The sequence below is a fragment of the Rhinatrema bivittatum genome, chromosome 5 (assembly GCF_901001135.1).
Source record: "Rhinatrema bivittatum chromosome 5, aRhiBiv1.1, whole genome shotgun sequence".
Lineage (NCBI taxonomy): Eukaryota > Metazoa > Chordata > Amphibia > Gymnophiona > Rhinatrematidae > Rhinatrema > Rhinatrema bivittatum.
In genome coordinates, this window is record NC_042619.1 from 41528341 (window position 1) to 41552612 (window position 24272).

The window sequence follows — 24272 nt, forward strand, 5'->3', positions numbered from 1 at the left end:
TACTCTCTGTTTCCTGTCTTTTAACCAGTTTGCAAACCACAAAAGGACATTGCCTCCTGTCCCATGACTTTTTAGTTTTCTTAAAAGCCTCTCCAGGGTCTTCTGAAATGCCTTCTGAAAATCCAAATACAATACATCTACGGGTTCACCTTTATCCACATGTTTATTAACCCCTTCAAAAAAAGAATACTAATGGAATTCAAAAGAGCCTGGGATGAACACAGAGGATACCTAGTGGCTAAAGGATAGAAATAAACAGGATAACCTGCATGGAGCCAGTTACTATCCTTAACAGAAGGTATGGGAGTAACCTGCAAAGCAAATGGCAGTTACTAGTACTACCCAATTAAAAACAAACAAACAAACAAACAAACAACTTGCTAGACAGACCGGATGGCACACTTGGATCTTCTTCTAACGACGGTTTTTTTTTTCCATTCGGTCACTGTACAACCCAGCGGTTCAAAGCTGCAGAAGGGCCTGGCAGAAAACATGGCCCAAGGCGGGCTCGGCATAGGGAATCTGTAGCCTAAAGGAGCAAGAAGTGACTAGAGGGGCTATGAATATTGCTGTTCTGACACAGAATCTAGGTTGGGAGAGAAAGGAGAAAGCGTAGGGGTGAAGGCAGAGGAAAAAAAGGAGGAGGGTGGGAAAGCATAACAGAGAAGACTGGGGTGGGGGTAAGAAGAGGCTAATGGCGAAGCTTGGTTAAATTGGCTCTATCCCCTGCCACCGAAAAGGGTTTCTGCTGCCTCTGCAAAAATGAGAACTACAAATCCAGTCGTATGACAAGGACAAAATCCGGACTGGAGCATCTAGTTCGGTTGACCTGAGTTGAGGAGGTAGCTTTGGGACAGACTCCCTAGGTTGCTCAGTGTATTTATATTCCAAAAAATAACACTCAATATGCCTTTCGCGTCAGGTACTACTGTAGCGACTGGACCTGTGTGCTTTATCACGATGTATCTCTTGGATATATAAGTAAGTTAAATAAAAAAAAATATATAAAGAAAGCTAAACAACCTCCAAATGGCGACTTGACCTGCAGGATTCTCACACAGCTCCTAAGGCTGCAGAACGCGGGTGCGCGGGAAGGTGGAGAAAGTAGTTTTCTTGCGCCCCGCCCCCTGTCTGGGACCGTTCTGGAAATTTCTGCTCGTCTCATTGGGTGAGACGGGGGTGGGCGGAACTCGGGAGTAGGCCGCAGAGCCGTGGTCCGGCGCTGCCGGAGGATCTCGTCCGCTATGAGGCGGTGATTGGAAGCGTCACCACCGCAGACATGTTCGGTTGCCTGGTCGCGGGGAGGCTGGTAGGTAATTTCCGTGCCTGGAAAGTAAGGCGCAGTACTAAGAGCTGAGATCGGGGGCGCCTGGCGGCGTTTGTGTGTGTCCCGTCTCTTCCATTTTTTTTCCTCCTGACTTTTCGTCCGCGCGTTTTGCTGCTTCTGAGGATTACTCACACACACCTCTGTGAAATAGTCGCGTTAGAGGTGATGGGTGCTGCCGCTTTCATGTGAGGGATATTGGCGTATCCAAACGTTTTCTTTTTCCTGCCCAAAACAATGTGGGGCGACCTCTGACCTGAGCTGGCAGTCCTAATATTGGCTGGGCCGCAGCAGGTTCTGCTCAGTGGGTCGGGTTGGGCTCCTCGGCTTGGCGGCCGTGGAGGAAGCCTCATTAAATAGGATAAGCTAGTTCTCCATAAGTTCAGTATTGTCATTTTTACATTTAAATACTAGTGAATAGGCGTTACTCGGTCTAGTCTATAACAGACTGTGGGTGTTGAGGCCTGTGACTGGGTGGGTATGACTGTGCGCACGTGGGTGGGGGTGTGTGTCTGTGTGTGCACGTGGGTGAGGGGGTCTGCCCCATGCACCTGTGCGTATACCTGCCTACCGATCTGCCAACCTCTGGGGCCAATGCAGTAAATTGCGTGCTTAAAACTAGTGCTTGTGTTGAGCACTTGTTTGCCTTACACGTACGCAGCCACATCCTCTGGGTGTCAAATGTAGTATTTAAATGAGGGGCTACGTAAAAAAATAGGGGCGAACGGTGATTAGCGTTCAAATGCATCGGGTGCCCACAATTGCAACGGCCACTCAGTAGGCGTGTCTGTTTTTATCCTGCTTCTTCTGGCCGATTTTGCTGAAGATGCCCATAGCTTGGGAAGTGTTCCCAAAGAATTACCCACTCTCAATACAGCTTATAACTTCAACTCCCTTCAGTTACCGATTTTGGAATCTTCATGTCAAAATTTTGTCCCTTTGGTTGAGGGCCCCTAAATTAAGGAGAAGAAACTGACTTGATGAGGTTTTGGCATAAAATAAAAACATGGTCCAAATTAAATCTGGGAGAACCTTTCTACCCCTAAGGTTTAAGGATGGGAAATTGGTTGGCAGTGTATATTATTGTGGTTGAAGGATGCAATATTAAATGTATTTGTTATGTTTTAACTGTTATTTTATTGTTTATATGGTTTTTAGCTATGTTCATTTTATGGTAAAACTTGGAAGGTGATTTAACAAATTTTATTAAAAAAAAAATAGCTAAACACCCCTTGCTATGGGAGTCTAAATTGTGCTGCTGTAAGATTTTTTTTTTTTTTTTTAATGAAGCCAATATACATTTATTTTTCAACACCGCAAGCAGTTAATTTGTGTCTCAACGATAGGACACACAGAGAGATCATACCTTTTATTTTTCATGAGCCCTTGGCTCGTGAATTGACTTTATGCCACCTCTGGGGCTGGAGTTAAATTTGTAGTGTTAAAAAGTGTGCATTGATTGGATGCCCTGCGATTTCCTGCATCGGAGGGAATGGCTAATAGTCTCATCTACATGATATTTACATGTGATGGGCACTATCGGCTATGCATTTCTTTGGGCAGGTGTTTTGGACACACTAATCTCCTTTTTGCGTCACGTGCTAGTCTAGTGTGTCCCAAAAATGCACCCAGCCATGCGTACATTCACTAGGTTGAGCACACTTTGTTGCATTGACTCCTGTGTGTGTGAGAGAGATACGACTTTGCATGGTGCACCCGTCAGTATTGAGGATGTCACCCTGTGGCCATAGACATGACACCGTGACTGACCTCACAAGCCATTTATGTGTGTGTACGTGTGTATGTATATGTATACACACACAGTAGATCAATCCCAAATGGGTTTCCTGTACATACCCAGATCAGTCCAAACTCCTGGGTTTTGCCTCCCTTCCAGCAGATGGAGACAGAGAACGTTTTACTGACACTGCAACATAACCCAAGGTGCCACCTGCAGTCCCTCAGTATTTGTCTGTCTCCGGCAGATGGTGGAGGTGTAAAACGTGCAGTCTGTTTCTTTAAAAAAAAAAATTGGAACATTGGAAATAGCCTCTCAGGGAGTTGTTAGGTCCTGGTGGGGCCATCCTACTTGGTTTTGAGGCAGACGAGCAGCGCGTTGGTGACCCTTGGTGCTCAGTCCTTGATCGCAGGCACAAGCAGATAACTGGGGGTCCCAGTTCTCTTGCCCCACAGGAGGACAGTCAGAGCATGCAGACAGTTCTTTCTTTATTTCTTTGTTAGTTTGGCAACCTCATTTAAAAGTTTACAAAAAAAATACCTCTTTTTTTTTTTTTTTTAAGCTGATTGAGCAGCTCTCCTTGTCCCTCAGTCCTCTGACGGTCGTTGCTGCCAGTCTCCCCAGTGGGTCACTCCAGTGGCTGTTGGTTTGTCATGCGTTCCAGGGGTCCCGGCGTTTCAAGGCGTTGCCACGTGGCCTGCATTGGGAGGTTGGCGGGGATGCGCGCACGCTTCTCTCCTGTGATGGCCGATGTGCTCAGTGCCTCTCTGGGGGAGAGTGGGTCATCTGCGCACATTCCGGCAGAATTGGGGAAGTGGCGCGAGCCTGGCAGGCTTGCTGCAGGCAGTGGAGGGCCCGTAACTGCTGTGAGCGGGAACAGCGGCCATTTTATTCACTTTCACGGCTGCTTTGCAGGCTGCGAGGGGGAAGGGGAATCCCGCCTCTTTCTCTAGCTTATAGGGCCTCGAGAGTAGGTCAGCAGGCTGGAGAGGCCCCTTCTGGTGATGAGGCAGCGGAGGGAGCCTTGGACAACTCCTCAGATTTTTTCTACTGACTTTGTGCTTTTGATGCACGAGGCGTTGTTGGCCAGGAAAGCCGCGGGGCGGCGCAAGGCTGGTCAGAGGACCCTCGCACACCCGTGTTTGGTGAAGAGGGCTGGACCTGCAAAGGCATTAGAGGCCACAAGGGTTTGGAGAGTCCCTGGGCCATGAGAGGCAAGACTGAGTTTTCTGAAGACGTTGAGGACCCACAGGCGCAAGCCTTGCAGGGGTTGGATGTTACTATGTTGGCCAGGATGTGGAAGAAGCACTGGGGAGTGGCCCAACTGTGGAGGGGAATGATCCAAAAGTGGTTCGGCTGTTCCACAGGGAAGAGTTGGGCCCCCTGATACCCCATGTTCTGGAAGAATTGGGGATAAAGCTTCCGCAGAAAGATTCGGAACAGGAAGGGGTGGACCCGTTCATGGAGGGTCTCCAAGGTCTGGCGAGGGCCTTTCCTTTCCATTAATCCATCAAGAAGTTGGTTTCAGAAAGTGGGATACTCCTGAGACGGGCCTGAAGGTGCGCATAGCAATGGACAAATTGTATCCCTTGCCGGAGGATATTCTAGAACTCCAGGGTACTGAAGGTGGATGCCACAATTTCGGCTGTTACAAAGAAGGCCACTATTCCAGTGCCCAGTGCTACAGCGCTGAAGGACCTTAGCTGCATAGCAGAGACTGCGGTTTACACACAAATCTGTGTTTGGACCCATCGTTGTGAAGTTGTTTTATCATCGTTGGCACATTATCTGATTTGAGTGGATCAAACATTATTAATGATTTGAATTTTGGAGCCCCTGAGGCAGCGGCTAGAAGGCTGCGAAACTCGGCCAGAGTCGGGCAATTTATCTGGAACGTCTCTGCATCAAAGTATTTGGAAAAGATAACGGCATCTATTCCTTTTGTGTTCACCTTCAGGATAGGATCCTGGAGGTTCACTTCAAGAAGGTTTTGAGGTGTCCACCCATGGCATATGGGTTGCAGTATGCAGCAGCGTTATGCTAAGGGCAGGTCTCCGCTGGGTTCAACAGTTGCAGACAGACAGGCCCATGTCTGACTTTGAGGCTAAGTAGGTTGAGCGGCTGGTAGCCGTGGTAGCCTATGGAGCCGGTGCACTATACAACCTCATTTGAACTTTTTTTGAGGACACTGTCGTCAGCGGTTTCGGCTGGGAGACTCCTCTGGTTGAGGAACTGGTCAGTGGAGGTTCATCTGGGAGCTTTGCCTATTGAAGTGCAGCTGCATTTTAGACAAGACTTAGAACAGATGATCAAATGTCTTGGAGAGAATAAAGGTCATAAATTGCCTGAGGATAAGCCTAAAGGGAAAGGTTCTTTACCTTCACGCTCTTATTACAGAGGTAATAAATGTTTAGGGGTACCCAGAGCCAGTTTGCCAGATAGCAATCATCCTGGAATCAGTCCTTTTGCTGGCACAGATCAAATAGGGATGGCTTTAGCCAGGGAAGTGGTGGAGCCATGTCTGCCCAATGATGCGAGGCTGGTCCATTCCTCGGAACCAGCTGTAGCTCTTTCTTTCTTTTCTTTCTTTCTTTCTGGGTGCTACACGTGATAACACAAGACTACACTTTACAGTTTGCTCATCTACTGAGATATTTGTTCATTGCTCCCCCTGCTTATACAAGAGAAAGAGACTTGTAAAACAGTTGCTCTCTGTCTGCGGTTGCTGAGAACTGTTGTTTCCGTATCTCTAGAAGAGCAGGGGAAGGGCTGCTATTCCATTTATTTTTATCATTCCCAAGAAAGAAGGGACATTTTGGATTTGACATTCCATGATTACGGCAGTGCGCAAGGGGGGATTCCTGGCTTCTCGGGGCTTGACAGAGGCGTATTTGCATATAGGAATCCAAACAGACTATCAAAGATATCTCAGATTCATGGTCCTGAGATGGCATTTTCAGTGTTGCAGCCTTCCATTTGGTCTGGTGACTGCGGCCTGGACTTTCACCAAGGTGATGATAGTTGTGGCGGTGGCTCTCTGGAGGGAGGACCTCTTGATTCAGCCATCTTTCTCCTTCTCAGGTGTTGGAATTTCTGGGGGCATGTTTCAGTACCAAGGTAGGGAAGGTTGTTCTCACAGACGAGCGCATATCCAAATTTCAGCTCAAGTCAGAGCTTTGCTGCGGAACAGGTTCCCAGGGTCTGGGATTACTTGCAGATTCTCAGCTGTATGGCCTCCAAGTTGGAATTGATTCTGTGGGCATTCGCTCATATGCGACCCTTACAGTCAGTATTGCTTTCCCGTTGGAATCTGTGGTTGGGGCAGTTTCATCTGACGCTTCCTTTAACGGAGTTGGCCAGGTTCAGCCTCTCATGGTGACTTGTTTGGGAAAAGTTGAGTCGAGGGGTGGACTTGAAGGTTCCAGACCAGACAGTTGTTACACCACTGCCAGTCTTTCCAGGATCAGTCTGTTCAGAGTCTATGGTTGGTGGAGGAAGAGTTGTCCATCAGCCACCTAGAAAAGAGGGCAGTGAGATTGGCATTGCAAGCATTTCTGCTGCTGTCAAAGGGCAAGCCTGTGAGGGTCCTGTCGGACAATGCAATGAGGGTGGCTTACATCAACCGACATGGTGGATCCAAAAGTCGGGTGGTAGCTCAAGCAGCCCAGGCATTGTTCTACTGGATGGAACAGCATCTGGTGCTGTTAGAGGCTTCTTGCATAGCGGGAACGGTCAATGTGCAAGCAGATTTCCTCAGCCGTCAGTAGTTGGATCCCGGAGAGTGGAAACTGAGGAGGTAATCCATCTCAATATGAATCTCTTGGCTACCTTCCAAAATGCCAAGGCCCTGTGGTTCTTCAGTCAGAGAAGGGAACTGGGAGCAGAAGGGGTCGATGCCTTACTTTGGCTGGTCGGCGTTCTTCTGTTAATGTTTTCCCCATGGCTTCATCTTATGGCGGATAGAGATCTATCCAGGTGAGGTAATCCTGGTGGTGCCAGAGTGGCTGAGGCGACCTTGGTTTGCAGCCCTGATAAATTTAGCGGTGGATAGTCCAGTGAGGCTTGCCCATCTGCCAAAGCTTCTGCACCAAGTTCCCATTATTCCGAACAGGAGCTCGCTTCTCTCGCAGCTTGGCTGTTGAGAGGAAGTCCTTAAGGAAGAGAGGATTAGGGATGTGAATCGTTTTTTTGACGATTTAAAATATCGTCCGATATATTTTAAATGGTAAAAATCGTTAGAGCCGCGATACAATAACAATTCCCCCGATTTATCATTAAAAAATCGTAAATCAGGGGAAGGGGGAGGGCGGGAAAACCGGCACACTAAAACAACCCTAAAACCCACCCCGACCCTTTAAAATAAATCCTCCACCCTCCCGAACCCCCCCAAAATGCCTTAAATTACCTGGGGTCCAGAGGAAGGGTCCCGGTGTGATCTTTTACTCTCAGACCTCCGTGCGTTGTAGAAATGGCACCGGCGCTACCTTTGACCTGTCATATGACAGGTCAAAGGTAGCGCCGGCGCCATTTTGTTTTTTTTGTCCCCGAAGTCAGGAGCGTAGGAGATCGCTCCTGGACCCCCGCTGGACCCCCAGGGACTTTTGGCCAGCTTGGGGGGGCCTCCTGACCCCCACAAGACTTGCCAAAAGTCCAGCGGGGGTCCGGAACGACCTCCTGCAGTCGAATCGTGTTGCCGTACGGCCGGCGCCATTTTGCGCAAAATGGCACCGGCCGTACGGCAACACGATTCGACTGCAGGAGGTCGTTCCGGACCCCCGCTGGACTTTTGACAAGTCTTGTGGGGGTCAGGAGGCCCCCCCCAAGCTGGCCAAACGTCCCTGGGGGTCCAGCGGGGGTCCGGGAGCGATCTCCTACGCTCCTGACGTCGGGGGACAAAAAAACAAAATGGCCATTTCTACAACGCACGGAGGTCCGAGTGTAAAAGATCACACCGGGACCCTTCCTCTGGACCCCAGGTAATTTAAGGCATTTTGGGGGGGTTCGGGAGGGTGGGGGATTTATTTTAAAGGGTCGGGGTGGGTTTTAGGGTTGTTTTAGTGTGCCGGTTTTCCCGCCCTCCCCCTTCCCCTCCCCCCCCCCCACTGGACCCCAGGTAATTTAAGGCATTTTGGGGGGGTTCGGGAGGGTGGGGGATTTATTTTAAAGGGTCGGGGTGGGTTTTAGGGATGTTTTAGTGTGCCGGTTTTCGATTTACACGATATTTAAAAAACCCAAACTGCAACGATCCGATTCCCTCCCCCTCCCAGCCGAAATCGATCGTTAAGACGATCGATCACACGATTCACATCTCTAGAGAGGATATGCTGAGAGAGGTATTGCTACCCTTTTGCAAGCAAGAAAGATTTCCACCTCTTTGAATTGTATTTCTTCTTTTATATTGTAAACTGTTGTGATGGAGGCTGGAAATTACAGGCCAGTTAGCCTCATCTGGGTGGTGGGAAAGTTAATGGAGACTTTGCTGAAGGAAAGGCTAGTGAACTATCTACAATTTAGTGGGTTGCTCGATCCGAGACAGCATAGATTCACCAGAAGAAGGTCCTGTCAGACGAATCAGATTTCTTTGATTGGGTGACTAGAGAATTGGATCAGGGAGGAGCGCTTGATGTGATTTATTTAAATTTTAGTACAGCCTCATGAACAAAATGAGAAGCTTGGGAGTGGTCGCCAAGCTTGTGGCGTGGATTACTAACTGGTTGACGGATAGAAGACAGCATGTGATGGTAAATGAAACCTATTTTATAAATAAATAAATAAATATTTTAAAGAGAGAATGGTGTTAAGTGGAGTTCTGCAGGGATTGGTTTTGGGACCGGTTCTGTTCAGCATCTTTGAGCGACATTGCGGAAGGGATAGAAGGTAAAATTTGTCTGTTTGCAGATGATAGTAAGATCTGCAACAGAGTGGACACGCCGGAAGGAGTGGAGAGAATGAGACTACATTTAAGGAAGCTTGAAGAGCGGTCGACGATAAGGCAACTGGGATTTAATGCGAAGAAGTGCAGAGTCATGTATCTGGGGTATAGTAATCCGAAAGAACTGTATGCGATGGGAGCAGGGAGCAGGAGTGAGACTTTGGGTTGATATTGTCTAGTGATATGAAGATGGTGAAGCAATGTGACAAGGCGATAGCTAAAGTCAGAAGATTGCTGGGCTACATAGAGAGGAATATCTAGTAAGAAAAAGGAAGTGATAATCCCATTGTACAGGTCGTTGGTGAGTCCTCACCTAGAGTACTGTGTTCAGTTCTGGAGACCGTATCTTAAAAAGGACAGAGACAGGATGGAGGCGGTCCAGAGAAGGGAGACCAAAATGGTGGGAGGTCTCCAAAAAATGTCTTATGAGGAGAGGTTGAAGGACCTAAATATGTATACACTGGAGGATAAGGGGAGATATAATACAGACTTTCAGATACTTGAAGAGTTTTAATGATGCATGATCAACAACAAACCTTTTTTTCCATAGGAAGGAGATCAGTAGAACCCAGGGGCCACGAGATGAAACTCCAGGGAAGATGACTCAGAATTAATGTCAGGAAATATTTCTTCACGGAGAGGGTGATGGATGCCTGGAATGCCCTTCCGGAGGAGGTGGTGAAGATAAAAACAGTGAAAGATTTCAAAAGGGCATGGGATAAACACTGTGGATCCCTAAAGGCTAGAGGTGGGAAATGAAGGAAGAGGCATGGGAGTAGCTTGCTGACATGGCAGTTACTACCCTTAATCAATAAGCCTTCATCCATCTTTGCTCTCTGCTTCAATGGCAGGAGGTAAAGAGGAAAAGAGAAATTATTATATTTAGACAATAAACAAGGACATAGAACCATACAGTATGTAGTAACAAATAAGCATGGGAGTAACTTGCTTGATGTGATGGTTACTGCCCTTAACCTATAGGTGTGATACTACTCTTCTGATGCAACTCCAGCATTGCTCTCTGCTTCAATGACAGGGGGTGGAGGGAAAATTGGACTCGAACAGTAACCAACAAGAGCCCTGACCTTGGCAGTCTGGGAGACTGATAAGTATGAGAGCTTGTTGGGCAGATTGGATGGGCCGTTTGCTCCTTTTCTGCCGACATTTCTGTTTTTCTGTGTTTCTATGTCTCTGTAGGTAGTACAGGCACGGCGAGTTGAGCAGCTGTTTGGCTAGGCCCCGCTTCCAGGTTTTTGTCTTTGGTGTGCGATAGGCCGTGAGGTGACTTTGCGCCTTTTTTCACTATTGGCAGCAGCGCGCTCCTGCACACCCAGTTGTGCACCCAACTTCAATGTCCTTTTGGGACGAAATGGCAATAGCACTGCTTGCCTCCTGAGGGATACCGCGCTGTCCCTCCCTCAATAGAGGGAGGTATTGGCTGGTAGCCTTGAGGGGTTTGGACCTAAAATGCAATTAGTGATTGCAGGCTGAGAGAGGCTCGGTGGTGAGGGTTTAGCTCTCTCTCCCCGTAGCCAGAACCCATTCCTGCACTCAGCTACGGAGGGCTGGGCCCAGATGAACATTTTTCTTATTAAAAATAAATAAATAAATCCATCAATCATAGGCTAGCTACTCATGTCTCTGTGGAGTTCTTTATGCTGAGGAGGCAGTGCTGGCTTGGCAGGTTGAGCAGCCATCTGGCTAGACCCCACTCGCAGGCTTCTCCCTTTTTGAGTGCATGGTACGCCACGCCACAAGATTTTTGTGCATGTTTTTTGTGCTGTGGACCCTTTTGTGCATCCTGCTTAGGCGCCTTGGTTTATTGGGCACCTAGTTGGGTGTGTGGCCTAGACATATATAGGTGCACACACTTTTTAGGTGCCCATTTTGGGAGTGAGTTTTATGCGAGCATATTCCAGGTGCGGGTTTTCACTGTTCTGCACCTGCAACAAGGAAGCCTTAAGTGCTTATCTGTTGTGCTGCTTGTCACTTCAGGGTCATTCAACCGTAACTTTCTCTAAGCCTGTGTCAGCACTGCCTGGATGCTCGGGGCGATTTACCCCCTTCTGTTCTTGTCAGTGATGGTCCATCTCTGCAGTCTGTGGGGACTGGGACTGAGAGTGACGCAATGAGGGTATTCCCTCCTTTGGTTGATCTATGGGCCGAGTTGTTATGAGCCATTAGCTCTCAGGATGTCAGATTTGAGCCCGTGGGGCCTGAAATGGACCCATCCTCTCTTCCTGGGTAAAATTCTTCCAGGGTTGGTAGACGTTCCTACAGAGCCAGTCTCCAGGTTGGTCCATTCATTTCAAGTGCTCCTTCACCTGGCTCCAAGGCCAAGTGTTATGATACAATGCGGCCTGACTAAACTCAAATGCAGGTGAATCAAAATGATACCGATGGTGATGGGGAACATTTCCCCACTTTTTGTGCCAAATCAAACTCTACTTTGTTTCTTTCTTAGGTATGAGTTGTCTAGCTTGGTCTCACAGGCTTTGAAGACCCTCAGATCGACTGAGACTGACTCCTTGGGAAGGCAGAAGAAAGTTCCTATTTTGTTTTTTTTTTATTTTTTATTTATGCGATTTTATAATACAAAATAAAGATAACTTTTCTTATACAACAGAAGAAAGTTACAAAAAGGAAAATTTGTAATCCTAAATTAAATACTTGGCAATAATTACTTTCATTCTTTTTCCCAAGAAATATGTAGGGGGGAGACAAAAGCAAATGAGGAGTTTTCAACAAGGAAACAATAATTATTTCATACTCTTCTGTAAACCATATCTTTCATTAAGTAATAGGCGAGCTTTGACTTGTTGGGACAACTATTCTGGCATTTAAGAACTCCCTTAGCTGCTCTGGATTATAGAACACATAGGTATTTCCAGAATACTTTATTACACACCTCCCTGGATATCTCAATAGGAAATTGGTGCCCATCGCTAAAACCTCTGGACGCATTATTAAGACATTTTTACGGCATAACTGAGTTACTCTGAAAAGATCTAGAAAAATACGAATTAACCCACCCAAGTAAGGAATATTCATTGCTTTGAAATATCTCATTATTATCGCTCTATCATGTTCTGAAAATAGTGAAACAAACAAGACCGGTCTTTCTACTACTTCTAAGCCAGAGTTTTCCAGATATTCTGTTAAGTTCTCAAATCCTCCCATATCCCCTATGGGAGATATCTGTATCTGGCTTTGTCTTTGTCTCAGGTAAACAATCTTTTTCAGTGCTGGTATTTGATCTTCCGGAATCTTCAGGATCTCTTTTAAATACCTTCTGAATGTTAAAGTAGGTATTTCACCAGTCACCTTTGAAAAATTAATTACTCTGATATTTAATTGTCTCAAATAATTTTTCACCGACTCCAGCCTGTGCATTGAAATTGCCTGTTTCATGCATTCAGTCCAGACAGTTGTTTTAAATCATTTTCAACCTGAGTCTGGCTCAAGTTTGCTCTTCCTCTTTTAATTTAATATTATTCTCCAGCACTTCAAATTTCTGTGAGTTTTCTTCTGTTACCTGGGTATGTTCGTTAAATATCTTAGTCATCTTCATAATCAAGTTCCAGAGCAATTCCATAGTTATCACTGCCAGTCTATCTCCAGGGAGCTCTTCAAACCTCGTAATACCTCACTCTCTTCGGCTTCCGCTGTTCTCTGCAGTATACTCTGATGTCTCTCCCCACTCCTCCCCAGTGTCTCCTGAGATCTAGAGGTAGTCAAGGGCCTCTCCCGATCCACAGCCGCGTCGTTCTGGCCACCCACCAGAGTTGCTCTCATGACCTCATTCACTGGCAACTGTGCCGTCCCGGCGCTGCCTGGAGGAACTGCTTTTGGCTGTTCTCACGGCTCTGGCGGAGTCAACGATATCTCCCCAGGCGACGAAGGGACTCCCCCTCCCGACTCGCCAGCGGGGCTCGAGACTCCAATATTTGATATGGGTGTTGCATACTGAGGTATTACCCGCTGACCTGAGGGAAGTGAGGGCTTGGGTGGATATATCCTCACTTTCTCTTGTTTGGCATATTACTTGTGGTAATATGCCAAGCAAAAAGAAAACTTGAAAATTCTCAGGAGCGTCAGCGTATGCGACCGTTCAGGGAGCCATCTTGAATCTTCCCCCCCTCCCCCTCCCAGAAAGTTCCTATTTTGGTCACACTACGCAGGGCTTCTTGTTTCTTTCCCCTCCAGGTTGCACTCCAGGAGTTGTCTTCTGGAATAGAGTGTGCTGGGGCATCTTTTAAAGGAGGATGGTCTTGGCAGGTTTATATTCCTTGGATATGTAGACCAGAGAGTAGTTGCATTTCCCTAGGGTGGATGCCTTGGTGTGTAATATCACGAACCGTACCACCATTCCGGTAGAGGGAGGTGCGGCACTGAAGGATGCTCAGGATTGGAGGATTGAAACTATCCTAAAGTAAATCATTTGAGGTGTTTTCAGCCTCATAGGGGAGGTTCTTCCCAGATGTCCCATTCCTTCCGCAGATCTCAGTCCTTTTGCCCCCAGGGACCTTGAAAGGATGTGGAAAGGAAATGAAAGGAGCCCCTCAGTCTGCCAGTGAAAGTTGGCAGGCTCACCTGTTGGTTCAGGAGATAGGTGGGTCCAGATTACCTTGGATCAATGTGTTCTCGAAGCTTTTTGGGATGGGTATGCTCTACAATTTCTTCGCATTCCTCCGGAGGTCTTCATGTTCTCTCTAACTCCCCTCAGCAGAGGGTAGAAGTGGAAGTGATATTACAATGGAGGTTGAACCTGAAAGCCATGATTCCTGTTCCCGAATCACAGAAATATACAGCCTTTTATTCTATTTATTTGGTCAAGAAAAGAAGGGTCATTTTGGCCCATACTGGATGCATATTCCCTTCCGTTGGGCACTTCAGTGGTCTGTTTTGCTGTTCTGGATCATCCTTACTAGTTCCAGGCCATAACTTTCAGGCTAGCTGTGGTGCCCAGGATCTTTTTTTCCTATGTCATGATGGCAGTAGCAGTGGCTTTCCACAGAGAGGGCATTCTAGTTCACCCCTACCTGGATGACAGAAGAAGAGAGGCTTCACACTTCCCGCAGGGTGGTTCCTTGCTACAGGAACTAGGCTTGGGGTTGAATCTGGCCTAGAGTGATTTGCAGCTGTCTTAGACCCTGGAGTATCTTGAGATTCTGTTCGATACAAGGCGGGACAGAGTATTCCTGCTGCAGCCTCGATTCTACACAATGCTACGAGTTTGATCCTTTTGGAACCCTGTTTGTCCGACTGTGGGTCTTATCTACAGGTCTGGGGGTTGATGGCTGCCGCATTAGAAGTGGTTCCCTGGGAGAGGGCACATATGTGCCCTCTTTAGCGCCCACTGATCTCTTGTTGGAGTCTGCAGTCGAAAAACTATACGGTGAGGCTTCTCCCGTTAGAGGTGAGATCCCGGTTGGACTGGTGGTTACAGGCGGGTCATCTTAGGAAAGGAATTTCCCTGACACCGCCAGTTTGGTTGGTACTCGTGACAGATGCAAGCCTCCGGGACTGAGAGGGCTCACTGTCGGGAGTTGGTGCTGCAAGGACGCTGGAATGCAGCAGAGCAGTAGTGGAAAATCAATAAATGGGAAGCATGAGCAGTTTGGTTGATGTGCCGGCAATTTGCCGAGCAGCTTCTCCTAAGCGTATCTGCCTTCTCATAGCTGGAAAGAACAACTTCAGAGCAGATTTCCTCATCAGGAGAAACTTGGATCTAGGAAAATGGGAGTTGGTGGACAAGGCCTTTCTGCTCCTGATGAACTGCTGGGTCCTTTTTGATCTAGGCCTGTTGGTAAGCTTCAACTACGTGAAGGTTGCACACTTCTTCAGTCGCAGGCAGGACCAAAAGTGATGGGCACCGATGCTCTCTTTTTCAGGCGTGGCCACATGGCGCCCTACTGTATGTGTTTCCCCTGGTCTCTCATTGGCAGTCTGGTCCAGAAGGTTTACAAGTCAAACCAACATCATCCTTTAGTTGGTTCCAGATTGGGTTCGAAGGCCATTGTATGCTAATCTCCAGTCCCCTTGGGCTATCATCTCGGATGGTCCTTTATATCAGGGGCTCATTCTGCAAGAGGGTCTATGTCTATTCTGTCTTACGGTTTGGCCATTGAAAGGGCTCGGTTGTTAAAGCGTGGTTTTTCGCCTGCTGTAATTTCCATTTTTCTTCAACTTGGAAATTTTCTACTTCTCTAACCTAGGGTAGAGTTTGGAGGGTCTGGAAGCCTGGAGTTCTGAGGAAGGTACTTAACCACTCAAGGTAGATATTCCTTTGATTTTAAAAGTTTTAAGGGATGGCTTGCTTAGGGGTTTGGCCCTTAGCACCTTGAAGGTCAAGTTTCAGTCCTGGCTTAAATGGGGAAGAGTCATTGGAGGACCTTTTGTCTTCCCATCCAGATGTGCCCCATTTCTTGCAGGGAGTTAAACATCTTCACTCTCCGTTGTGGCTTCTGGTGCCTTTGTGGGACCTTAACTTAGTCCTTGAGTTTTTGGCGGGTCTGACTTTTCTACTGCTGTGTACTTTCCTTGCAGCTGCTTACCTTGAAGACAGGTTTTCTGGTAGTAATCTAATCGGCATGTCTGGGCCCTGAGCTGGAGGCTCTTTCCTGCTGTGGGAGCCTTCTCCGTATGACTCCGGGTGCGGTTCAACTTTGGACAGAGTTTCATTTGAATCGGTCCATTTCTCTGCCTGACTTGGACAGAGATGAAGATGAGAACCACCTTTTGTGTTCCTTTGTCATCAAGCGCCCTTTATAGCAGTGTTAGAAGGTGATTAAGGCTATTGGGAAGTCTGATCGCCTATTCGTGCTCCATGGTGGAAGTAAGTAAAGTGCTCCGGCAGTGCAGGCAATGATTGCCTGCTAGATTAAGAAAGTCATTACAACAGCTTGTATGGCTGCTGAATTTGCCTTACTGAGACAGATTAGACTGCATAACACATGGGTTCAGGAGGTATTGTGGATGAAACTTCGTTTGCCGCTTGTTGAAATTTGCCGAGCAGTGACATGGTCATGTTTGCTCTCTTTCTCCAAGCACTGCCGCTTGGATGTTAGGGCTGGGGAGGATGCTGCCGTTTCATGGGTGGTATTGTCTGGACCACTGGCAGCCTCCCACCCTTTCGAGATTAGCTTTGGTATTTCCCATTCATTGGGATTGACCTACCTGAATGCTAAGGAAGGAGAAATTACTAATCTGATAAATTTCCTTTTCCCGTCGCTACCAGGGCTGAATTAGCCATGCTGTCATGGGAACTGCCAATCAGGGCCTGGGAGGCGGAGCTTAAGTAGCAGAGTGTAGATTTTTTAGTCTCTGCGGCTGCGCGTGTGTTCCCGCGCAGGAAAGTAACAGATTCTCCTCAGTCTGTTTTTTTTGCGCGCGGGAGCGCACGCGGAGCTTCATTCTCCTCACACTTTTAGTTTTCTGAAGAAATGTTGAAGAAGCCGTCGGGCTTCAAACAGTGTCCCTGCGGTAAGATCATGTCCGTCAGAGACGGACATGATCGATGCTACCGCTGTCTGGGACCGGAACACAATCAATCCGATTGTGAATTTTGTCGAAGGATGTCCCTGTGAGCCCGGCGTCACAGGGCCTACAGAATGCTGGAGCTCAAGCTCACAAACAGGCCGGCGGCGGTTCACTCCTCACCAGGGCCGATGACGCGCACGCCACCCCAAAAGAGAAGAGCTTCGTCTTGGGACCAGCAAGCCTCCGGGACCGGAGGTAGGACCAAAGCACAGGGAAAGACCCAGGGATCTGGGTCACCGCACGGGGGGAACCAGACCCCTGAGCGGTCTGAGTGTGGCTTCAACTCAGGACATAAGGCGCCGACGGTCGTTTGAGCATACATGAACGCACCGTGATCCATCAAGGGCTCATTCCCGATCGGAAACCAAAGCCCACTTGAAACATGTCACATCGAAATGGCACCGCTCGACGGGCCTAAAAGGGCTGGAGCTGTTGCTGACAATATTGACTCAGGTGCCGAGAACACGGGACACGGCGCACAGGACGTCTGAACCGTGGCCGAGGAGGACGCATTCGGCGCTGAAGGCACAGGAGCGGGACCGACTGGCGCCGTCGGGGCCGGAATACAGAGGACCGGAGCCGGTGCCGGAATCACTGGAACAGATGACAACGAAGACGGCGCTGTCGACATTGGAGCTGGCGCCGCACTGGTGAACGCCGGTGCAACAATCTCCAGAGCCGGGATCAAGTACATCAGGCCAGGCCTCTGTAGACTTCCAGGACTGCCGCAGATGCGGAAACAGCTCATAAAACGTATCAAACCACGACTGAGGCAAAAACTGCAAGCCTCATCTGATAGAAGTCGCATATCTTCAAAACGCTCACGATCCGGGAGGGATTCTCCTACGGATAGTGATAATTCGCACAAGCGGAAGAGGTCGAGACATTATAAAAGTTATCTTCCTCCTCCAGATATGTTCATAGGCATAGACGTCATTGGTCCTCAGACTATACGGGAGATAAATCACCAACGTCATCTTCCTCCAATCCAGCAGGAAGGTCCTCACAGGCAGAGGGGCGAACAATTCCAATTTCATCCTCTAATTTATCTCGTTCCCTCTCAAAGTCTTCTGATAGGGAATCCTCCGGACGACAATCGAGAGGTCGGGCTAAAACATTCGTAGAGGATACTGGTCCGAAACCTCCCGCTCAGCAGTCTGTCCAACCACGGGATGAACCGCCACCATTGGACACGTCTCATGAACGCCCTGCTATGCCACCGCAAACCACAAAGACACTTTGGAATCTCTCACACTCCCTTGCAGGATTTTTTGAAACCCTACAATCTTCATTTATTTTACCACTAGAAGACATCTCTACTCCAAGGGAACCGACGGAACAACCGCTGGTACTACCGGTAGGCCCAATACCGGTTCCAGTACAACCACAGCCTTCATCTCCAGCTCGCTCTCAATCCACACAAGACGAGTCAATAGCCTCACAATCTTCGCCTTCCTCATCCACAGGTTACCCTTTAGATCCGCCAGAACAACCATCTGAATCATATTCTCCCCCGGAGGATCTTTTCTACCCCAAGTTTGTAGAAAAGATAGGAGCCATTTTAAAATTGGAAGTACAAAAATTGCCAGAACCCAGGGCGGAAACGTTGGACCTGTTAAAAATCTTCGATACACCAGGGGAGCCTACATCGCTACCACCTCAGAGTGTGTTGCATAGCATCCTTCAAAAATCGTGGGAGACACCGTTTACCATCTCAGCAGTATCTAGGAAGATGGACTTGAAATTCAAGTTACAAAAACAGTCTACATATTCCACCCCGCAGTTACCACATGACTCCATAGTTAAAGAGTCAGCATTACAGAGGTCAAAAAAGTCAAAAACAATGCCTCAAATCCCCTTGGCAAGGATAATAAATGTTTTTTAGACTATTTCGCCCGGAGAATCTACCAAAACGCTATGTTAAAATCTCGCATTTGCCACCATGAATTCTACATGGTCCAGTACATGTATGAATGTCTTCAAGCAACAAAAAGAATGTTCACCTCGACTGGAGATGACATTCCTTCTCCTATTTTAGACATGGAAGAATGTTCACATCATCTGCTGAGGACAGTCTGTGAAGGGTTTGAAAACTCCTCTCGAGCTTCAGCCACAGCAATAGCGGTACGCAGACTGGCTTGGTTAAAGGCCAGTGCTTACCGAGACGACTTACACGAGAAGTTAGCTAATCTTCCTTGTATGGGAGATAACTTATTCGGTGAGCGTTTTCACGATACAGTCGGCAAGTTGAAGGATCAAGCTCTCGCAGTTCAATCCTTAATGACACCAACATCCTCCAAACGGTACTATCAGACGGCTCGTAGACAACCCTTCTCTAGACGCCCGTATAGGAATTATCAACCCTTTAGAATGCAGTCTTATCCTTCATATCAAAGACAGCAGACTCATCCTACTCCTCAACACCAACAGAGGAGGGGAAAACCACGATCGCAAAGACAACAACAGCAGCAGCAAACAGCGGCCCCAGTAAAGACCTCACAGTCTTTTTAAGGACCAGGCCACCACCACCCTCAACAGCAGCACCTCCAGGGAGAATCACAAATCGCTTTTCTGCCTGGGAGTCCATAACATCGGCCCAGTGGGTGTTAGAAATAGTGAAGAATGGATATCAACTTCAGTTTGTCACCAAACCCCACATCTAACACACCGGGGCTCGAAAACTCTACAGCCTCAACTCGCCCAAGAGATCACCCAACTCTACCTGCAAAGGGCTATCCAGTATGTTCCCCAAGGGGTTTTACTCCCCTTACTTCCTAATTCCAAAGAAATCAGGGGGCAATCGACTGATCCTGGACCTCAGGGAATTGAACAAATGGATAGTTCGGGAAAAATTCAAGATGGTTTCGCTGAAGTCCATCCTTCCATTACAACCCAAGGACTGGATGTGTTCAATAGATCTGAAGGATGAATATACACACATTCTAATCCACCGATCCTCTTGGCAATACCTATGTTTTCAATATCACAATCAACATTACCAATACAAGGTCCTTCCCTTTGGTCTATCGGCAGCGCCCAGGGTTTTCACCAAATGTATGGTAGAGGTAGTGGCCCACCTTCGACAGCAAGGTCTGACAGTTTTTCCATATCTAGACGATTGGTTGATAGTAGCGTCAGATCCGATTCTATTAAAGAATCATCTCAACATAGCAATCAGTTGCCTCCAGAGCTTGGGGTTGCTCATCAACTACCCAAAATCCACGTTACAACCAACCCAGGTTCTACACTTCGTAGGAGCTCGCCTGGACACCATTCACACACGAGCATTCCTTCCGGAGGACAGGAAGATAACTATACATTATCTCCTTTGGTCACTAAAAGAAACCAAACACCCAACGGCTCGCAACATCCTGAGGGCCTTGGGACATATGACGGCAGCAAATTTCACGGTGTCAAATACGAGACTCCACATGAGACTCTTGCAATGGGGTCTCAAGCGGCAGTGGAAACAGCATGTGCAACCATTACAAAAACGTGTAACACTGACATCTCAAATGAAGAAAGATATCGAATGGTGACTCCTAGAACACACGTTAACCAAAGGAGCTCTATTCAGTCCTCACGACTGATGCATCCCAGAAGGGGTGGGGAGCACATCTGGACCTCTTAGAGACGCAAGGTCTATGGACACCGGCAGAATAGAATCTGCAGATAAATCTACTGGAACTAAGAGCGATACACAATGCCCTGCAAACCTTTCAACAACACCTGCAGGGTCGACATGGCATGATTTACACTGACAACCAAGTGGCAATGTTTTTTATATAAACAGGCAAGGTGGGTCCAGTTCATGGTCCCTCTGCAGAGAAGCTCTGCAGATCTTTCACCATGCACACAGACACTCCATCCATCTTCAAGCGACCTACCTGCCGGGACTAGCAAACACCAGAGCGGACAGGTGGTTGCATTTTCCACCCGCACAATGGTCACTCAACCCAGAAGTGACTCAACAGATCTTCGATCGCTGGGGAACCCCAGCGATAGATCTCTTTGCAACGGAAGCGAACACACAACTTCCACAATTTTGCTCGATTCGACCAAGCTCATCACGACTAGCCCAGGATGCCTTCCTTATACCATGGACGGCAAATCTTCTATATGCCTTCCCACCGATTCCACTGATCACCAGGACACTCCAAAAGTGCATATGGGACAACAGCCAAATGATACTCATTGCCCCAGCCTGGTCCAGACAACCATGGTACAGTTATCTCTTACGTCTGTTGTCGTGGGTTCCTCCAGCTATCTCCCCGGATGGCGTAATTTCTTCTCTCAGATCTCTGCAAACCCTCCGGGCACCGTAGCACTGCTGAAACCGCTGGTCTCTGCTGCAATCTCAGACACTCTGGCAACTCTTCAAAATAGTTATTGGCAAACCTTTTGAGCCGGGTTCCAATATTGGCTCTGGCTAGTCCCCCTAGCCAGGCCCTTTTCCAAAGCTCCCACAGGTAGGGAAACTAGCAGTTCTTCCCCTCTCCCTCCGAGCAAGGATTAAAAAAAAAAAAAACATAGAACAGTTTATTATAAGCTCAGTCTATTACCCCTCTCTTAGGGTTGTGCAGAAATTCGTACTTCTAATACATCTTCCCTGAAAACACCAAATGTCTGCGGTCAGGCTTCCATCCTAGCCATGACAGCCCTGTTTGGGGATCCAGCACAACTCGCCCCTTCTCCCCTATAGTTGTGCTTTCAGCAATGCCTCACCTCTACCACCCAAAACAATCAGCCTTGTCCTTAGTTAAGGCCTGTTGGGAAACCAGGTGAGACAGACACTGCTTCCCTGCAGGTTTTTCTAGTCTTTTCTCAGTTCAGCTTTACAATTCTTCCCCACTTACTCTATCTCCATGCCGGACACAGATGAATCCTCTGTGGGTATCTCCCAGTCCATCTCCTCCTCCTCCTCAGAGCAACTGCTCTCTTCCGTTTCCTCCTCACTCAGGGACACACCCTCTCCTTCCCACAGCATGGACTCAGCTGAATCTAATTCCCCCAGATCACCTTCAGCAGTCACCTCAGCCTCCTCCAGGTCACGAGCCTTCCACTGCCGCTCTGGAACTCTGGGTATTGTAGTCCGTACAGGTTGTCTCAACGCCCCCTGCTGTTTCCCCTTGGGATAGTTAGACAACTGTTTAGTTTGGACCCGCTTACTGTCCTGCCGGGATAGGAGCTTGTTGCTCTTCTCCTTACACTGTCTATCGACAATCAAGTTCGTCTTCCAGACCGGCCAGATCTTCTACTTCAGGAAGACGGAATACTCATTTATCCACTCCATTCCTCCCTCCCATCTGACTGCATGGAGATTGAACGGACACTACTAACGGCACAGGGAGTTTCCGCAGTGGCGCAGTCTATTTCTCCTGGAATCAAGGAAACCATCGACTAGACGCAGTTATACATTCAAGTGGAAGCACTATTTTAACTGGTGTACAGAAAAGGGTATTCTACCCATCGATTGTTCACCAACCCTCTTATTGGACTATCTTCATTCACTCTATCAGGCTGGGTTGGCAACGTCATCCATACAAGTTCATCTCAGTGCGATTGCAGCATATCACCGCCCAATTAATAATCACTCTATTGCTGAACACCCCTTGTTATCCAGGTTTATCAAAGGGTTGCTGCATCTTCGTCCACCTATAGCTAAATCACCGGTTCCTTGGAACCTCAATGTGCTTCTAGAACAATTAATGCTATCACCATTTGAACCTATGGAGTCCGCACATAGTAAATATCTTACTTGGAAAGTAGTACTTTTAGTAGCAATAACATCAGCACGTAGAGTGAGTGAATTGCAGGCACTCGTACATTATGAACCATACCTACAATTCCAATACAATAAAGTCATCCTGCGGCCTCATCCAGCCTTCCTTCCAAAGGTGATTTCAGCCTTCCATCTCAATCAATCAATAGTTACCCATCTTTTTCCCAAGACCTCATTCAAACGACAGAACGTTTGTTGCACACCTTGGACTGTAAACGAGCACTGGCTTACTACAAAAGAAGAACTCACTCCACGAACTGGGTATCTCAACTATTCGTTTCTTTCAACCCGAATGCCCCGGGATTACCGTTGGCAAAAAGAACGATTTCAAGCTGGATAGTACAGTGTATCCAGTTTTGGATACAAGAAGAATTTACCACTTCCATAATTTCCACGAGCTCATCAAGTTCACGCCATGGCAACTTCCATGGCACATCTCAGGAATGTACACCCAGTGGACATCTGCAAGGCGGCCACATGGTCCTCACTACATACCTTCACTTCTCATTACTGCATGGACAAGCAGTCAGCAGATGCGAAACTGGGACAGGCGATTCTTCATACATTGCCTACTTTAAACTAGCGACTACCACACTCACCCATCACGCGGAAGGTAAATGATTAAGCGTGATAGGGAGCTTAGGACTCCCATGACAGCATGGCTAATTCAGCTCTGCTATCGATGGGGAAAAAGCAAGTTTACTTACTATAAACGGTGTTTCCGTAGATAGCAGGATGAATTAGCCATGCGGACCCACCCACCTCCCTGGTAGTCGTAAATTCAGCACCTACGCTCAAGCTTAACTACAGACTGAGGAGAATGTTACTTTCCTGTGTGGGAACACACGTGCAGCCGCAGAGACTAAAAAATCTACACTCTGCTACTTAAGCTCCGCCTCCCGGGCCCTGATTGGCAGTTCCCATGACAGCATGGCTAATTCATCCTGCTATCTACGGAAACACCGTTTACTGTAAGCAAACTTGCTTTTCCTTTAGTGAAGGGTGGATTAATCCCAGACCTTACCTTGGCTACCGATGTTTGAATTGTGGTTAACTTTTTTCTTAGGGCAAGCCATGCAGAATATTATTCCTACTGTTTGTCAACTGGTAAGTGATTTCTCTAGCCATTAGTTTGCTAGATATGTTCCTTTCTTTGACTGAGTTCAGTGTTCTTGCTGGTTGAGAAACATTTATTTATTTATTTATTTATTTATTTATTTATTTTTCATTTTTATATACCGGAATTCCTGTATGCAATACAAATCAATCCGGTTTACAAGTAACGAAAGGTTGCCCTGGTCTGGGAGGTTAGACTGGGGTTTTTTACATAGAACATTGAACAATAACAATCAACCATTGAACATAATTACAAGGAACAGTGAAACAATTACAAGGAACAAGTGAACAGTGAAACATGAAGTTTGCCTGTGGATAATAATGTTCAAGTGTAATCAATTTGTCCATAGTTTGGCTTTTCCAGGCAATTCTGGCGGGCTGATGTTAGGGCGGGACTATAAAGCTGTGACGTCAGCTTTTGCTCTGTCTCCGTCTGCTGGCAGAGGTGCACAACCCAATTGTTCACTTAAAGGAAAGGAAATTATCAAATAAGTCGTAATTTCTCTTTATCTATGATACTCATAGGTAGTGAAATGGCCCAGCCAACTTTTTTCCCCACACATCAGAAACTAGGGATTTTGGGGGGCAGACAGGTTCGACACTGGGCTAACTGGTGTCCTGAGCAAAATTTGAATTTTGTGCCTCCCCTCCACTCCTTCGTTTGTCGGTAGCTTTAGCATAGTACTCCCTCCTTCTGCAGTGGCTCCAGCACAGTATATCCCTCTTTCTCCTCCTCAATTCTTCCCTCACTCTCTGGCCAGCATCTGTATTCCCTCTCCCTGTGCTTTCTCTCTACCCATAATGCTCAGCATCTTCCTGTTTCCCCTTTTCTGCCCAG

General features: G+C 47.5%; 1 protein-coding gene across 2 annotated transcripts in view; it reads left to right on the forward strand.

The window, feature by feature from the left end:
- The first annotated feature begins 1159 nt into the window (after positions 1–1159).
- HIKESHI (heat shock protein nuclear import factor hikeshi) overlaps positions 1160–24272 on the forward strand; it is a 102513-nt gene continuing 79400 nt past the window's right edge. For both annotated transcript variants that reach the window (XR_003856841.1, XM_029602263.1), the window contains exon 1: positions 1160–1309. Coding sequence is in view for 1 of the 2 variants with exons in the window: in XM_029602263.1 (XP_029458123.1) it covers positions 1280–1309 (30 nt within the window). In the remaining variant the exon portion in view is untranslated. The remainder of the gene's footprint in view (positions 1310–24272) is intronic.